Source organism: Taudactylus pleione, unplaced genomic scaffold (genome assembly GCF_031769625.1).
Source record: "Taudactylus pleione unplaced genomic scaffold, aTauple2 ptg000026l, whole genome shotgun sequence".
In the NCBI taxonomy this organism is placed as follows: domain Eukaryota; kingdom Metazoa; phylum Chordata; class Amphibia; order Anura; family Myobatrachidae; genus Taudactylus; species Taudactylus pleione.
In genome coordinates this window covers 2527170-2544503 of record NW_028284428.1, presented here as the reverse complement: position 1 = coordinate 2544503, position 17334 = coordinate 2527170, and the positions used below count along the sequence as shown (strand labels likewise).

At 42.6% G+C, this 17334-nt stretch overlaps 1 protein-coding gene across 2 annotated transcripts in view; it reads right to left on the bottom strand.

Annotated features, from left to right (window-relative positions):
• Positions 1–17334, bottom strand: part of ASB11 (ankyrin repeat and SOCS box containing 11) — an 86954-nt gene that overhangs the window by 29628 nt on the left and 39992 nt on the right. The window contains exons 2-3 of one of the 2 annotated variants that reach the window (XM_088451489.1): positions 9346–9425; positions 3506–3613 (exon numbers count right to left, since the gene is read on the bottom strand). In XM_088451489.1, coding sequence (XP_088307615.1) covers positions 3506–3613; positions 9346–9425 — 188 coding nt within the window. The remainder of the gene's footprint in view (positions 1–3505; positions 3614–9345; positions 9426–17334) is intronic. The other variant, XM_088451490.1, reaches the window with a different exon arrangement.

The following is a 17334-nucleotide window of genomic DNA, read 5'->3' as shown; positions in this document are numbered from 1 at the left end:
CCCCGAAAACAACCATAACAGAGAAAACAGGTTAGGGAGAGAGCCTGACCATAAATTGGGGAGGGTGAATGACCTGCCTGAGGGAATGCGTAAACTGTCTTTACTTTCTGGATTACCCTCATACACCTGGTTTGGTGCTAGTCACCACCTCAGGTCACATTTGCACATCACTATAATAACAATAAGCCTGGAAACCGCCTGATTTACTCTTATTCTCAGCTCTGCACAGCCCGTCATACCCTCACTGAACCTTTCCTATGCGAGGATGCCCCGTTACGCCTCTTCAGCTGTAAAGGTGCATACACACACAACGATTTAGTTAATGAACGATTTTAGTAATCGATTTTCTACCTTGAAAAAATGAACTAAAATCGTTTACTAAAGTTGTTCATTTAAATGTAATGAACGATTTTTTTAGAACTACAAACAATTTTTGCATATTCCCTTACTGAAAATCGTTAAGTTGACATGTCTGACTGAACTACAAACGTGAACACGCATGAACGAAAATCATTCATCGTTTGACTCAGAAAGTGAACGATTTTTACAAACGATTATTGTTCAAAAAATCATTGTGTGTGTATGCACCTTAAGAGTAGATGCACTTGAAACATACTTGCCAACTCTCCCTCATTGTCAGGGAGACTCCCTGAAATAGTAGCAATCTCCCCGACTCCCTGAAGAGTCTAGCAATCTCCGTGATTGTACCTTACCCCCATTATGAAGCTGTTATATAAAAGAAAAAAAACAGAGATATATACATTTAAATTGGATCATTAGTATAACTTCACTGCATTGGTAATAAGGCACAATGGCCCTCATTCAGAGCCACTCGCTAGCGGCAGTACGCTCGTTCCGAGCGATGTTCGCACATCTGCGCATGCGTACGGTTTTTAGTACGCATGCGCGAACCAGTCAGTGCGGCCGAAAATCGTTGGTACGCAATATAGCGAGGGCCTGCTATTTTGAGTGACAGAATGAGGCGTATGTGGGTGGTAACAGGGGAAGGTGCTTGAAAACGGGGAGTGGAGATCCGAACGCAGGCGTGCTTAAAGGTCAAAACGGGCGTTTTAAGGGAGTGCATAATTAATACAGCAGCGTCATTGACCACGTCACTTGGTTTTTTTTAACTCAGAACTGCTCGCAAAATAGCGGTTGAAAACACCAACCACAAGAATAGCGAGCAGTTCATACGCTGTACGATGTACTCGATTAATCTAATAAATAGCGGACATGACGTATGGTGCGTGCGGCCAGGGGGCGTTTTTATCAAATAAACGAGCGTATGTTTTGCTCGCTCGTTCAGACTTAGAGGTGGGAACAGACTGCAATTTGCGAACGGATCATTTGAATAGCCACCCCTTGTTTTTGAACGAACGACCACAAATAGCGAACGGCTCTGAATCAGGCCCAATGATTCCTATAGCTACATGCATTTTCTGAAAAGTATCTGTGTTTTCATCATCACGTAGATCTTACTAACTACTTTGGGGCTCGTTTACATTTGAATGTAAGTCATTTTTAAGGCAAGTCTACCAGATGTAGCAGTACATGCCCACTTTACCGCCACGCTCATAGGTGGTATTTTCACAATCTGCCTGAAATGCTTTTTCAAAAGTAGGCAAATATGGCTTGAAATCTATACGACTCTTCACCTACAAAACTTACATATGTTCGGTCCTGGAGCATGCACAGGACAAAGACACACAGGGCGGAATTCAATTGATTACACGGTCCGGATCTCCCGTCTAAAGTGACAGGGGATCGCGGGCCGCTATTCAATTGCTGCCGTTTTTCGCGCTGATTGCGCCCATAGAGGTCAGGTTTAGCCGCATAAAGCAGCTAAACCTGACCAAAGTGTTGGGCGCGACCACGAAAAGTGATGTTTGGGCGCCCAATAGGTCACTTTTCGCACATTTCAGCTCTCATCCCCCTGGGGCTGCGAGCTGAAATGTAGCGCTGGCAGCTGATCGCGCCCGACAGGAGCAAGAATTGAATGGCTGCGTCGGGCGCGATAGGGGCTGGAATCAATTGAATTCCGCCTACAATATACGGTCCTCAAACAGACGTACATTCAACTCACTATCAGGTACAAAGTACTGATATGAAATTAGCTGTAACCCATAGCAACAAGTAGACCTTTGCTTTTCTTGTGAGATTTGCACTACATCATTCAAAGTTAATTTGTCTAGCTGTGTGTAATCATGTTCAGTCCCATGCCCTTCTTACCAAATGGCTTAAAATGACCATGCTTATGTCCAAATCAGTGGCAGATTCAATCTCAGTACATGAGAATCAGCAATGATAAGTGCTGCTAAGTCTGTACTGCACACATAATTTCAAACTAAAAGGACTGGTTACAGCAGGCATGTCAAACACGCGGCCCAAATAATCATTTTATGCGGCTCAACAGTGTGGGCCCAAATATATATAATATGCGGCCCACACCTCTGCCACGATCGGAGCTCAGCTCCAATCGGGTAGTGTTTACTTAAAACTGGCAACGCTGGACTAAAGAAGCCTCTGATCGCTTCAGAGGCCAGCGTTCCCAGTGATGCATGACATCATCCGCGTCTCCAGTGAAGAGAGGATCCTGCGCCTGCCACTCTGGATCTAATTAGATTCAGTCAGTGGCAGCGTCTACGCGGGAAGGTGGGAGTGATAATGGCGTGGACTGCACAAGTGAGTGGGGCCTGTTCTATGCTGGGAGGGGGCACAGCAAAAGGGGCACAACATAAGGTGCACACTAGGGGCATTACTAGGGGCAGAGCATAAGGTGCACTACTAGGGGCATTACTGGAGTCACTGCATAAAGGGCACAACATAAGGGGCACTACTAGGGACATTATTGGGGGCACTGCATAAGGGGCACTACATAAGGGGCATTATTGGGGGCACAGCATAAGTTGTACTACTGGGGTCACTGCATCAAGGGCACTACTAGGGGTATTACTGGGAGCACAACATAAGGGGCACTACTAGGGATATTACCGGGGGCTCTGCATAAGGGGCATTACTGGGGGCAAAGCATATGGTGCACTACTAGGGGGCACTGCATAATGGGTACTACTGGGGGCACTGCATAAGGGGCATTGCATAATGGGCACAACTTCAGGGGGCATTGCATAAGGGGCTCTAATACAGGGGGGAATTGCATAAGGGGCACTACTTTATTTATAATAAACCTTCCAAAATTGCATATAAGACTTTTTTTTAGTTGCGGCCCACACACTAGTCTCTTAGACCTTGAATATTTGGCCCGGTTGGTATTTTGAGTTTGACATGCCTGGGTTACAGTATCCTTCAGACAAGCAAAGAAATAATTTTCACTGAAACATGAGAAATCGTGGAAATATACTGGATTTGGACTAATGCATTGACATTGTATAAAACAGCCAAGTTAAATGTTTGCTTTGCTGCCATCTATTGATGATTGTTGATATTACACACTAAAAATGTGCTGCGTTACATTACTAAGACCAAGCAACATGGTGATCACACTCACATGAGCTCTGTTTTCCAGTAAAACCTTTGCGCAAGACACATGGCCGCCTAGGCAAGCTTCATGGAGAGGAGATATTCTGTCTATTGTCAAAATGTTGACATTAAATCCCTACAGTTAAAATATAAAAAAAATATTGTTAGCTTAGCTCCTATATCACTATCCAAACATAACTATATAGAATAGGACAAATGTGTTTTACTATCATGTCACAAATTGTTTTAAAATACTAGAACACATGGGAACCATAACAGTTACATATTTTTCAGTAGCAATATAATATTATAGATATATGTATATATTGCAGGGATATATATATATATTGGGACTTATGGTCCTGGTACAGATCACCCAGTGTGTACCCACCTTAAAGGTCACATGGTGACATAGGGCCTGATTCAGACCCACTCGCGAGCGGCTGTCCGCTCGCAAGTGGGTCGATGTTATGGACTGAGCATGCGCACGACGGAGGGAGCTCCGTCGTGCGCATGCGCCAGACGCGACGAGCGAAGGAAAGTCCTTCGCTCGTTGTGTCTGATCAAAGGGGGCGTGCTGTCGATGTTGATTGACAGCACGCCCCCTTTGGTAGGCGTGCCGAGGGCGTGCCTCCCTGACGGGGGCGTTCCCACAGGAACGCCTCCCGTCAGAAGCCGGCCCACTGACATCACTAGTGATGTCAGTGGGAGTGATTTTGGCTCTGATAGAGCCAAAATCACTCCGGAGCTTGCGGTTGAAAACCTCAACCGCAGGCTCCGGCTCGCAATTTCGATGGTCGCGATGGTCTCGACCATCGCGGCCATCAAAATGCACGCTCGTATAGGCTGTGGGTGGTGACCCACAGCTATACGAGCGTCCAGAAGGACGCTCCATTTTCATGGAGGCCGGCCCTCACTCAGAGCGTGCGCTCTGCTCAGAGCGTACGGCTCTGAATGAGGGCCATAGTTAGTTAATCACAAAACTATAGGATCCCTTGAGAATGGATATATTGTAGCTAGAGAAAGGAGGAAGAGCAGTGGCATGTCTACCATTGGTGAAAGGTCTGCAGTTTGGGAGAGAAAAACTCTGCTCGGAAGTAGGGTGCTCACTAGGGCTCCAAGAGGATACATTTCTGGCAAACTGCGATATGCAGCAGTAGCGCGTGCTGGGCGGGAGTTTCTGAGTACCCAGAACCCCCTCCCCTGCAAACTCGAGAGCAGGCACCATGCTCTTCAGCCTCGCCCTCCCTTGCGGAAAAATGCTGTGATTTGCAGGTCAATAGGAAAAAGGCGGAGCCAACATGACGCAATTCCATTGGACGGCATCATTTGGCTCCACTCCCACCCCATTGACCCACTAATCGTGGCATTTTTTCCCGCTAGGGGGAGGGGCCTAATGACATGGTGCCAGCCTGCCAGGTAAGTGTGTGTGTAATGTATGTGTGACAAAAAACAAAGATATATACATTAGATGGAATCATTAGTATAATTTCCCTGCATTGGTTATAAGGCACAATGATCCATATGGCTACATGCATTTTCTGAAAAGTATCAATATAGCGTCCTCTTTTTCTTTGTTTTGAGATCTATATATATAACAGTCCATAGAAAATCGCACACCAACTTTTCATTCAAATGGGTGCAGGGTTGACAATAATCATCCAAAAATATATATAACTGCATAAAAGGGTGGCACTCTCAGTATAGCTGTCAAACTTTAAGAAGAGGGTCCCAGTCCTCCGAGTTTGTTCAACGGGATGAAAAATTTACATTGAATTTCAAACATTGTACAAACTGTGATCCTCTTCTTAAATTTTGACAGGTATACTGACAGTGCCACCCTTTTTTGCTGTTTTATTTACGATCATCCTATTTGAATATTTGAAAAGGCACCCAGGACATGGTAATTTTTTCATTAGCTAGAGTGCCGAGCTTTGCGTGGAGGATAGATTTTATATTATACTTCAACCAGTGGCCCAATTTGTTGATAGTTTTTTGCAGCCCATAGTGAAGAAAATACCAAGCTACTTAAGGGATACAAGTGATTTCCTGAATAAGATTACTGAGGATGATGTATGTAGTGCGGAGACTCTGGCCCTGATTCAGAGCCGGACGCTCTGACCAGAGCGCTCACTCTGAATAAGGGCCCACCTCCATAATTATGGAGCGTCTTCCTGGACGCTCGTATAGCTGTGGGTCACCACCCACAGCCTATACGAGCGAGCAGGTTGATGGTCCCGATGGTCTTGACCATCGCGACCATCGCCACTGCGAGCCGGAGCCTGCGGTTGAGTTTCTCTACCGCAAGGCCCGGAGTGATTTTGGCTCTATCAGAGCCAAAATCACTCCCACTGACATCACTAGTGATGTCAGTGGGCCGGCTTCTGACGGTAGGCGTTCCCTTGGGAACGCCCCCGTCTGGGAGGCACGCCCACCAAAGGGGGCGTGCTGTCAATCAACATCGACAGCACGCCCCCTTTGATCAGACACAACGAGCGAAGGAAAGTCCTTCGCTCGTTGCGTCTCGCGCATGCGCACGACGGAGCTCCCTCCGTCGTGCGCATGCTCAGTGCACACCATCGACCCACTTGCGAGCGGACAGCCGCTCGCGAGTGGGTCTGAATCAGGCCCTCTGTTAGCAACAATGGATGTCAACTCGCTATATACATCTATTCCCCATGAAGCAGGTATTGCAGCCACTCGTGAGGTATTGAGTACGAGTGATTATGTGGGGCCCCCTGTTGAATTTCTCCTAGAGCTTCTTGAACTTGTATTAAAAGAAAATCACTTTTTATATGCTGGTAAATATTATAAGCAGCGGTCCGGGACAGCAATGGGTTCGAACCTTGCGTCGGCTTATGCTAATATTTATATGCATATTTATGAGAGTACACATATTATTCCTTTGTTTGGTGAAAAAATGAGACATTATTATCGTTTTATCGATTATGTTTTCCTTATTTGGAATAGTACGGAAAGAGATTTTTGGAATATGGTTAATTATTTGAATGAGTTGCCCAGTCCGATCAGGTTTACCGCCAAGATTAGCAAGACATCGATGGAATTTTTGGATGTCTCTATATATAAAAAAGATCAAAGACTGCAAACAACTTTATTTCGTAAAGAGACAGATAGGAATACATTATTATACGCAACCAGCCAACATCCACCGATGTTAAAAGAGAGCCTCCCGATTTCACAATTTTTAAGAGTGTTACGGATTAATACTGATTCTGAATTGGCTGAGGAACAAATCCGTGAAATGATTGAAAGGTTTTAACAACGTGGTTATGATAAGAGGACAATCGATAGATGCCTAACCAAGGCGAGACAAAGATTGATGAGTCAGCCTCCCAGAAATGATGTAGCATATAACAAAAGAATGATTTTTACCAGTCATTTTGATAGGGCAGCACAGACGGTGTAATGGTTAGCGTTACTGCCTCACAGCACTGAGGTCATGGGTTCGATTCCCACTACAGCCCTAACTGTGCGGAGTTTGTATATTCTCCCTGTGCTTGCGTGGGTTTCCTCCGGGTACTCCGGTTTCCTCCCACACTCCAAAAATATACTGGTAGGTTAATTGGCTCTCCTCAAAAATTGACCATAGTGTGTATGTTTGTGAGCATGTGGTAGAAAATATAGATTGTAAGCTCCACTGGGGCAGGGACAGATGTGAATGGTAAGATATTCTCTGTAAAGCGCTGCGGAATATGTGTGCGCTATATAAATAACTGGTAATAAATAATAAATAAATAGTAGGTCTCATGATGTCTCTAGAGCCTATAAACATAATTGGCCAATTTTGGCAACAGATCCGGCTTTGAAGCGGGATACCGTTCATCGACTGATGATGGCCTATAGACGTGGGCCGAATCTCAAACAGCTTCTTAAGAAAACATCGGCAACTGCATCGGCAAAATCGAGTGAGATGTGGCTGCCACGTATGAAAGTGGGATGCTTTAAATGTATGTATTGTATGACCTGTAGATCTATGGTATCAGGAACCACTTTCCCTCATCCGCATACTGCACGCTCGACTTTGTTATTTATCTATTAACATGTCCATGCGGACTTGCCTACGTGGGTCTTACTACGAGAAATTTTAGGGAGAGGATGGCAAATCATAGGAGCTCCATACGACAGGCACTTAATACTGGGAGTTCAGACAAACCAGTGGCTAAGCACTGGATACAAGCATGCCATCAGATGTCCTCTCTAAGATGCAGGATCATTGATTGGGTGCCACCACTGGTGAGGGGTGGGGACCGTGAAACAGCATTGAGAACACTGGAGGCACGTTGGATATATAGGCTGGACACTGTTGCTCCAAGAGGCCTGAATGAACATAATGCATTACGAGCATTTTTGTAATTTTGGCTGATCTATGGAGGATGTCTATATTGGAAGTATAATGGTCCAAATTAGGATGTTAGGTCTAGTAGTTGGCGGTAAACCTCATATATATATATATATATACACACACACACATATACACAAATTTGTCTTGATATTGCTTTTGGTGCTTATTTTTTAGAAAAATATAAAATAAAATAATAAAATATATAAAAAATAAAAAACAATAAAAATATTAAATATGTTAAATATATAATGTAAGAAGGATAACATTGTTAATGTGGGCTTTAGGTGTTTTATTATATTGGATTGTAGTTGAAGTGTCACTTGTACACTAGTGGAGCACCATTTGTTATACTTGCAGTTGGTCCTTTTATGCTTATTGATTGAGGAGGTAATCCCAAGTGTTTAAACTTTCCAATCTGATTGTGATGTAATGTGGTATATGCCATGTGATACACCCGGTTAGCGCTCTAATAGGGGTGGTATGAGGGCTGTCGTGCGTTCCAGAGTGTGGAACGCAAGCTAGCGCTGCCGGGGACCCAGCATGATATATATATGTCATAAACCTCCCTATAGAAATCCTGCGTTTGACCCTGTGCAGAACTGAAACAACGGATCAACCAATATTAAATGACTTCTAGCAGTTTAATGACCTTTTAAGAGTATTTGTTATTATTTGTAACTGGAATTCGGATGAAATGCATGTTCCCCCTGGCTCCAAGCTTCAATGGGCTCCTATGACTGTACTACCCTGCATCCTTAACTACACACCCACACACACATTTTATATATATATATATATATATATATATATAAAAATTTAGAAATTATTGTGTCAACTATGCTATATAAAACATCACTTTTCAGTCTACAGTGGACCCTTAAATTTATTGATTTGACCTACGTAGAAGAATCCTTTACTGATTCCAGCATGCTTACTCCTTAGGCCACAGGTTCTCAAACTCGGCCCTCAGGACCCCAAACCGTATGATTTCCAGGTCTCCTCACAGAATCACAAGTTAAATAATTAGCTCCACCTGTGGATCTGTTAAAATGTGTCAGTGAGTAATGAATACACCTGTGCACCTACTCAGTGACCTGGAAAACATGAACTGCGTGGGGTCCTAAGGTCCAAGTTTGATAACCACTGCCTAAAGCTGGCCACACATCTAAAGATTATCTGTCCAACCAGCCAACTAGTTGATTGGTTGGAATAAGAATCTGGTAATGTATGAGAGTAAATGATTATCAGCAATTTGCTCCTAAATGCCAGAAAACAGATGAAAATGGTCATCAGACAAGTTTGTTAAATGTTTGATCTAAACAATTTGTTCAAATAACAGTTTTAGTCCATTTTCCGGCGTTTGGGAGCAAATTGCTGATTGTCATTTGCTTTCATCCTGTACCAGGTTTTCATTCCAACCAATTAACTAGTTGGATGGTTGGATGTAAGTTGGTCTAGTGTGTGGCCAGCTTAAGTCTATATTCAGCCTGGGTGATTGGACATACCTGAGCAATTAGAGTTTTGAGAGAAAGAAGTCGTCCATGAAATGCAGCCTCATGCAGGGGAGACCGGTCTGCCCAAGAGCCTGCAAAACATGAACAATGGATGGTTAGCCTCAAGTTTAGTTGTCGACACAGGTCAAGCGATTAAACAAACAATGCAGGTTAGCAAAAGACATATGATTAAGCCCAGAGTTGGATTAAGCCTTTGGGGGGCCCGGGCACTTAATGCAGGGTGGTCCTCCCCCTTTTTGTCAGCACCACCCCCATGGCTGTGCCTGCTATGTGTGTGCCTCCACCCCCGCACCTCCATAAGGCATTAGCACAGGTCCTACCTGCACTCCTGAGCCTCCTTTTGGGCAGGGCAAGGACTGATTCTGCTCATCTCCAGCTTCCGCCACCAGCAGCAGCTCTCCCAGCAGGCAGTGAAGCTGCTGATGGCGGCGACTGGAGACTAGCAGAAACAGCCCTGGACAGCAGCATCAGACCTTGGTTGGAGCAGGTCCAGCCGGGGAGGCCCCCTGAGAGAGGGGTACCAGGAGTACTCGTCCCCTGTGCCCACCCACAACCCTAGTTTTGCTTGAGCCAGTTCAGTAATCTATTGAGGCAGCAATTTAAAGGCAGACTAAAGCGGAATAGGCTTGAGATTAGAATAGATTTGAACAGAATCCTGTTTTTTTTGCTGACTGGCTGGCTTGATAGCCTTGTGGCCAGGCAGATTAGTTTAGGTTTTGGTCTGCTGGTATGTTGTTTGACCAATGGGTTGATTGGAGGTGTGTTTATAAGTTACTGTATTTAAGTTGGGGTCTTTCCTAAGCACAGACTTTTTTTTTAATGGTGGAGCCCACCCTCCCGCCCAAAGCCTTTGCTGCTGTTGTCTTTGTCACATTAAGTCTTCTTTCCCATTTAGGAGAGGCACAGCATTGGAAGGAGAATGTTGCTTCTCAGTGGCTATATGTGGCGCACTATAATATATATATATAATATATATATATATATATATATATATATATATAAAAATCACTCCAGGTCCGGCTCTCCCAGGTATTTAAGCAGTAAGTGACCAGGTGCCCTCATAAGTAGATATAGTATACTTAACATCTTGATGCGGCACTCACGGTTCTTGCAAAAGCGGTTTAATTACATAACAGTCAGCAACATTTCAGTGTCACCTATACATAGGCACTGTCCTCAGGCTAAAAAACATAGTAAAATCCTACCTTATATTTGCACCCATGCTGTGTGTGAGAGAGCCAAATGCCGGGGGCGGGACTGCTCACCCGGATCAGCGGCGCGTTATGAGTGATGTAGTCACTTCCTCAATGCAGTGCCCATCACCATAGTGACTAAAAAACAGCCAGAAATTTGTATAGGGACATATACAAGGATACATAATACTGCCATCTAGTGGCAAACAGCGGGGGCGCAGAATCTAATCATCAATTTATCTTCGTATTAATTAACATCGTTAGAAATAAGTATATTGTACAAAGGTTTGTCGTTTGTCCCCACAAACACCCCAGATGACTTCAACTGGCAGGTTGACTGGCAGGTTGACAAATACCGATTACATCGCCACCTTAAACTTAAGGAGTATTTCTCTAATGAGTCTACTAACATCGAAAAATCCTCTGAACTACCACAGGCACTTACTAAATTAATTCCAAAATCTACATTTGATCCACCTATAAATCAGACTATAAAAACATTTATGCGGTTACTGGACCAGAAAGTGGAACCACATTCTAAAGGTCATGCCTCCCAGATATTTTTTTTCTAAACTAGAATGGTCAGTGTTGAAACAACTATCTGGTAACACCAGCTTAGTGTTCAGACCAGCGGATAAGGGGGGAGCCCTGGTCATTATGAATACTATTGATTATATGGCTGATATTGATAAACAGTTAAGTGACGCATATGTATACCGCAAATTAAAGGGTGACCCTACTAATATTTTTAGCAAGCAATTGCAAGATATTTTGGACAAAGCAGTCAATGATGGGCATATTACAACATAAATTAAGTCAGCACTAATTCCTGCACACCCCTTGGTACCAATTTTATATACCACCCCGAAGGTACACAAGACTTTGGTTAACCCGCCCGGGCGAACCATCATTGCTGCTACTAAGTCACTCCATCAACCACTTGCGGTCTACATTGATACATTGTGCCAACCGTGCATACAACAACAGGAACATTATATTTTGGATACAAATACCTTATTACAACAACTTAAGGATTTACCTGACTTTACAGAAGATATATTACTTTGCAGCGTGGATGTAACCAGCTTATATACCGTTATCCCACACAACATGGGCCTATCAGCCATGAGGCGATTCTTGACAGATAGACCCTATTACAAAGGACCTAATGTAGATCTGTTCATAGATCTTTTCTCACTCATTCTCAATAATAATTATTTTATTTTTGACGGTACTTTTTATTTACAGGGTGCTGGTTGTGCGATGGGGTCCAGTGTGGCCCCATCATACGCCAACATCCTCATGTTTGAAGTTGAAAATTAAATTTTTTACTGATCAATCCGTTAAAGATAAGATTGTATATTATACACAATATATAGAATGGTCTGCTTATCTTCTGGCGTGGTAGTGCTGTAGAATTTACCAACCTTATGGTAAAACATAACAATACCGGCCATCCCGTAAAATTTACATGTAATACCAGTATCACAACAGTTAATTTTTTGGAGGTCCAGATCACATTAGATAATGGTAAAATCAGTACATCGTTATACACGAAGCCTACGGATAGGAATAACTTATTGCATATGCATAGCTTTCATCCGTATTCTACAAAGAGGGGGTTGCCATATTCACAATTGCTGCGCATTAAACGCATAACATCTGACCCAATTCTGGCAGAGAAACAAATGGATACAATGATCCTGAAGTTCTGTGAAAGGGGTTATGACCTAAGATTACTTAATGATATTAAAACTAAAGTGTTAAAACTGGATAGAAATTTGCTTCTGTCTAGACATGAAAAAAAGGCCAAACCCAAATCTCTACCATGGGTGACGCAATTTAATACTGCGAGTAAACATATTAAACACTGTTTCCAAACAATTGTGGCCATTGGTACAGTCGGATCCAGATTTAAAGCTGGACAATGTTGGATTAATGGCTAGTTACACCAGAAGCCGAAATCTTCGAGATTATCTAGTTAGACCTAACATCACTAGACCTAAACCCCTTGGAGTCGGCCATTTCCTTAAAGGCAAAAAAGGTTGCATTAAGTGTACCTGCACCACTTGTAATTACCTAATAGCAGGGGATAGTTTCTATCACCCCCATTATTGGTAAAAAATTTATCATTAACTATACATTAACTTGTAACATCAAAATTTGTTGTTTATCAAATCATTTGCCCATGTGGTTTGTCATACATTGGCAAAACGGAATGATCCTTTAACGAACATATGGCCGCACATAGGTCTGCAATTAGAACAGCCCTGAAAAATGGGAATAGCGACCAACCAGTGGCCTGACATTTCTGCCAAGTGCCACACACATTATCCTCATTACGCTATCGAATGATAGACCACGTCCCGTTATCCATCAGGGGAGGTGATCGCGCACTGTAACTACTCCAATTAGAGACCAGATGGATTTTTCGGATGGGGACCCTTGTTCCCAAGGGACTCAACGACCATTTGGGTTTGCACAATTTTTTATAGGTACATTGGATTATGTGTGTCTCAGCTATTTGCATGTGCATAAATGGTTGTTGAGCCCCTGGATAGATTTATTTAAACATTACAGCATACATACTAATTTACATTGTAGGTATATATGTTTATATATTATATGTTGATCACTGATAATTAGACCTTGTACTCGCTTTGTTGCTTGTTGTTTACTTTATTATTTGTTTTTTATTATTTACATATTTTCATTTTTTATTTCTTATTTTTTCATATTTTTCCTTTTGATGCTATGATGACATGGCTGAAATAACCATTAACAGAAGATTCTACCATGTAGTCCTTTGCATTTAGATAAGTCCTTTATTCTATTCAATCCAGAGGCTAATATATATATCCATATCCTCTTAACACATTATGACTATATATTAATGATGGAATGTATTCCTGGTAACAAGGCCCTCATATATTTATCTCTCTTTTAGCCTTTAGGTGATTATATATAGCTCTGGACTGCGTAGATTAAACTGTAAAGTAGGAATGCGCTCTGTAGATTGGGTGGTATTATTTTACTATATGACAAGCGCAGTTATTAACATGATATATTTAAGCTATGACTCACTATGTCTTCCTAATATCATTTAATGAAAATAATTTTTTCTTTTTTTTTTTTAAACCGCTTATTAGGGTTATTAGAGATACATAATTCAGCGTCACAATAGATACATTATCTAGTAACAATACATGAAGTCATATTAAAAAGAAAACCTTTGACATCATAATAAAAATTCTTTAGCTGTGTTGAAATTGAGAAAAAAAAAACATCTTAAGTATTCATAAAAACATTGAGAAGTTGTGGTAGAAAATGTATCTGTGTATCTTTGTTGTTTGCCACTAGATGGCAGTATTATGTATCCTTGTATATGTTCTTATACAAATTTCTGGTTGTTTTTTAGTCACTATGGTGATGGGCACTGCATTGAGGGAGTGACTACGTCACTCATAACACGACCCTGGTCCGGGTGAGCAGTCCCGCCCCCAGCATTTGGCGCTCACACACAGCGCATGGGTGCAAATATAAGCTAGGAGTTTTAGTATGTTTTTAGCATCTTGATATACATACATACTGTATATATATTAGTATTTAGAAGAGAAGGCACTCAAAAGCGCCTTTAAAATAAAACTTCTCTTATGGAAAATACATTTTCGGCCCAGGACATTACGTCATAGTTAATGAAAGGTTCAGCTTGTTTCTGCTGAAAATTAGCTATCCAATGAAAGGTGTGACAATAGATTAGAATAGTCATCCTTCTTATAAAGTGCACTAATTTTGTTCATATACAAACACTAAAACCATTAGAGAGAGTGTCAATAATACGGAAATGAGAGTGAAATTTTAAAAATATTTTGTTTTAAGTAACTGCATATATTCATGACACTAACATTCTTTTTATTCTAGTAATGCTATGGCAGGCACAACCATATAATGCAGAGATCATCAGTGACCCACATATAAGTTATGACACACACACACACGTAACATTTATACTCTATTAATGCTTCATATGGTAATGCGTGTTTTATGAAGAGCAAGCAAATCATTTACAGTAGTCACCATAGCCCGCACCACAATATAAAACAGAGAGGATCGCAGTCACCACCATTTATTACAATGATCATCACAGTGAACACCAAATAATGCAGAGAACATCGCAGAGACCACCATTTAATGCAGAGAGCATCGCAGTGATCACCATATAATACAGAAACCATCAATATCTGCCATATCATGCTGAGAGCATCGCAGTGACCAGCAGACAATACAGAGGTAAGCAATGCCTACCATATAATGCTGAGAGCATCACAGTGTCCGCTGTATAATGCTGAGAACATTGCAGGGCCCGCCATATAATGTGGAGAGCATAGCAGTGACCGCCATAAGACCATTGCAGTGTCCAGCACATAATTCAGAGAGCATCGCAAGTGACTGCCAGATAATACAGATATAAGCAGTGCCCGCCATATAATGCTGAGAGCATCGCAGTGCTCTCTATATAATGCTGAGAGCATCGCAGTGCTCGCCATATAATGTAGAGAGAATCACAGTGACTGGCAGATAATACAGAGGCAATCAGTGGCCACTATATAATGCTGAGAGCACCGCAGTACCTGATATAGAATGCAGATAGCATTGCAGTGTCCGCAAGATAATGCAGAGAGTGTTACAGGGAGTTTCTCAGTGACCGCCAGATAATGCAGGGAGCGTCACAGTGAGTGCTATATAATGCAGAGAGCATATGATGCAGACATTTCGCAGTGCCCGCCATATATTGTAGAGGACATGTCAGTGCCTGCCATATAATGCAGAGACCATAAGTGACCCACATACTGTATACATTATAACACAACTTGAATACACCTTTCATGCACATAGCTACACAAAATGAATACACTAGTAATGCTTCATATGGAAATGTGTCTCTAATGAAGTGCAAGCAAATAATTTACAGTAGTCACATAGGGCCTGATTCAGAGCCGCTCGTAAGCGGCCGCTCGTTCGCACTGAGCGATGTTCACACAACTGCGCATGCGTACGGATTGTAATACGCATGCGCGAACCAGTCAGTGCGGCCGAAACTCGTTTGTTCGCAAAATAGCGAATGTCTGCTATTTTGAGTGACAGGAGGAGGCGTATGTGGGTGGTAACAGGGGAAGGTGCTTGAAAACGGGGAGTGGAATTCAGAACGCAGGCGTGCTTAAAGGTCAAAACGGGCGCTTTATGGGTGTGCATAATTAATACAGCAGCGTCAGCGACCACGTCACTTGGTTTTTTTTTAGTCAGAACTACTCGCAAAATAGTGGTTGAAAAAACCAACCACAAGAATAGCGAGCAGTTCATACGCTGTTCGATGTACTCGATTAATCTAATAAATAGCGGAAATGACGTATGATGCGAGCGGCCAGGGGGCGTATTTTTAAAAATTTCGACCGCAAGTTTTGCTCGCTCGTTCAGACTTAGAGGCGTGAACAGACCGCAAAGTGCGAACAGTTCATTTGAATAGCCACCCCTTTTTTTTTTAAACGAACGACCGCAAATAGCGAGCGGCTCTGAATCAGGCCCATAGTCCCATACCCCTTTGTAATGCCCCATTTCAAGGCATTATGCCATGGAGTGGAGAGCCATAAAAACACCATTTGCTCTGCCCCCACAGTGGCTACCTGCATTTCTCCTCCGGAAACTCTCCTAAAGAGAAAAGGAAAATCGTAGACAAGTTTGTATATGGGGGCACATAAATAAATGTACATTTAGCCTTAGGTGACTGAAGCAACCTTTCAGTTGCAGCATCAGGTAGCAGAACATCAAGCCAGTGGCGGAACTAGTAAGTGGTGGGTCAAAGTGCAACAATTTGCTTTGCCCCACACACACCCACTGCAATTTAGGGACTTAACAACAAGGGGCATGATCTCATGGGAAGGGGCATTGCTTCACAGAACACAGGGTATCAGAAGTGCCATATAATGCAGAGAGTGTCACACTGACCACTATATAATGCATAGAGCGTCGCAATTACCACAATATAAAACAGAGAAGATTGCAGTCCCCACCATATATTACAATGATGATCGCAGTGATAGCCAAATAACACAGAGAACATTACAGTGACCGCCACATAATACAGAGGTAATCAGTGCCCGCCATATGATGCTGATTGCATCAAAGTGCCCGCTATGTAATGCAGAAAGCATTGCAGTGACTGGCAGATAATGCAGAGGCCATCAGTGGCATCAATATAATGCAGAGAACATCGCAGTGACCTCCATATAATGCAGAGAGTATTGCAGTGACCACCATGTACTACAAAGACAATCAGTTCCTGCCATATAATGCACATAGCATTGCAGTGACTGCCAGTTAATACAGAGGTAAGGGCCCACCATATAATGCAGAGAACATTACAGTGGCCACCATATAATGCAGAGAGTATTGCAGTGACAACTATATAATACAGAGATCATCAGTGCTCACCATATAATGCAGAGAGCATTGCAGAGATTGGCAGATAAAGCAGAGAGCATCGCAGTGACTGCCAGATAATACAGAGGTAATCAGTGCCCATCATATAATGCAGAAAGGTCTGCAGTGCCCACCATATAATGCAGAAAGCATTGCAGTGACCAACAGATAATACAAATGCAATCAGTGTCCACCATATAATGCAGCGAGCATTGTAGTGACCATCATATAATACAGAGACCATCGTTGTCCCAATATAATGCTAAGAGCATCGCAGTGCTCCCTATATAATGCTGAGAGTATCACAGTG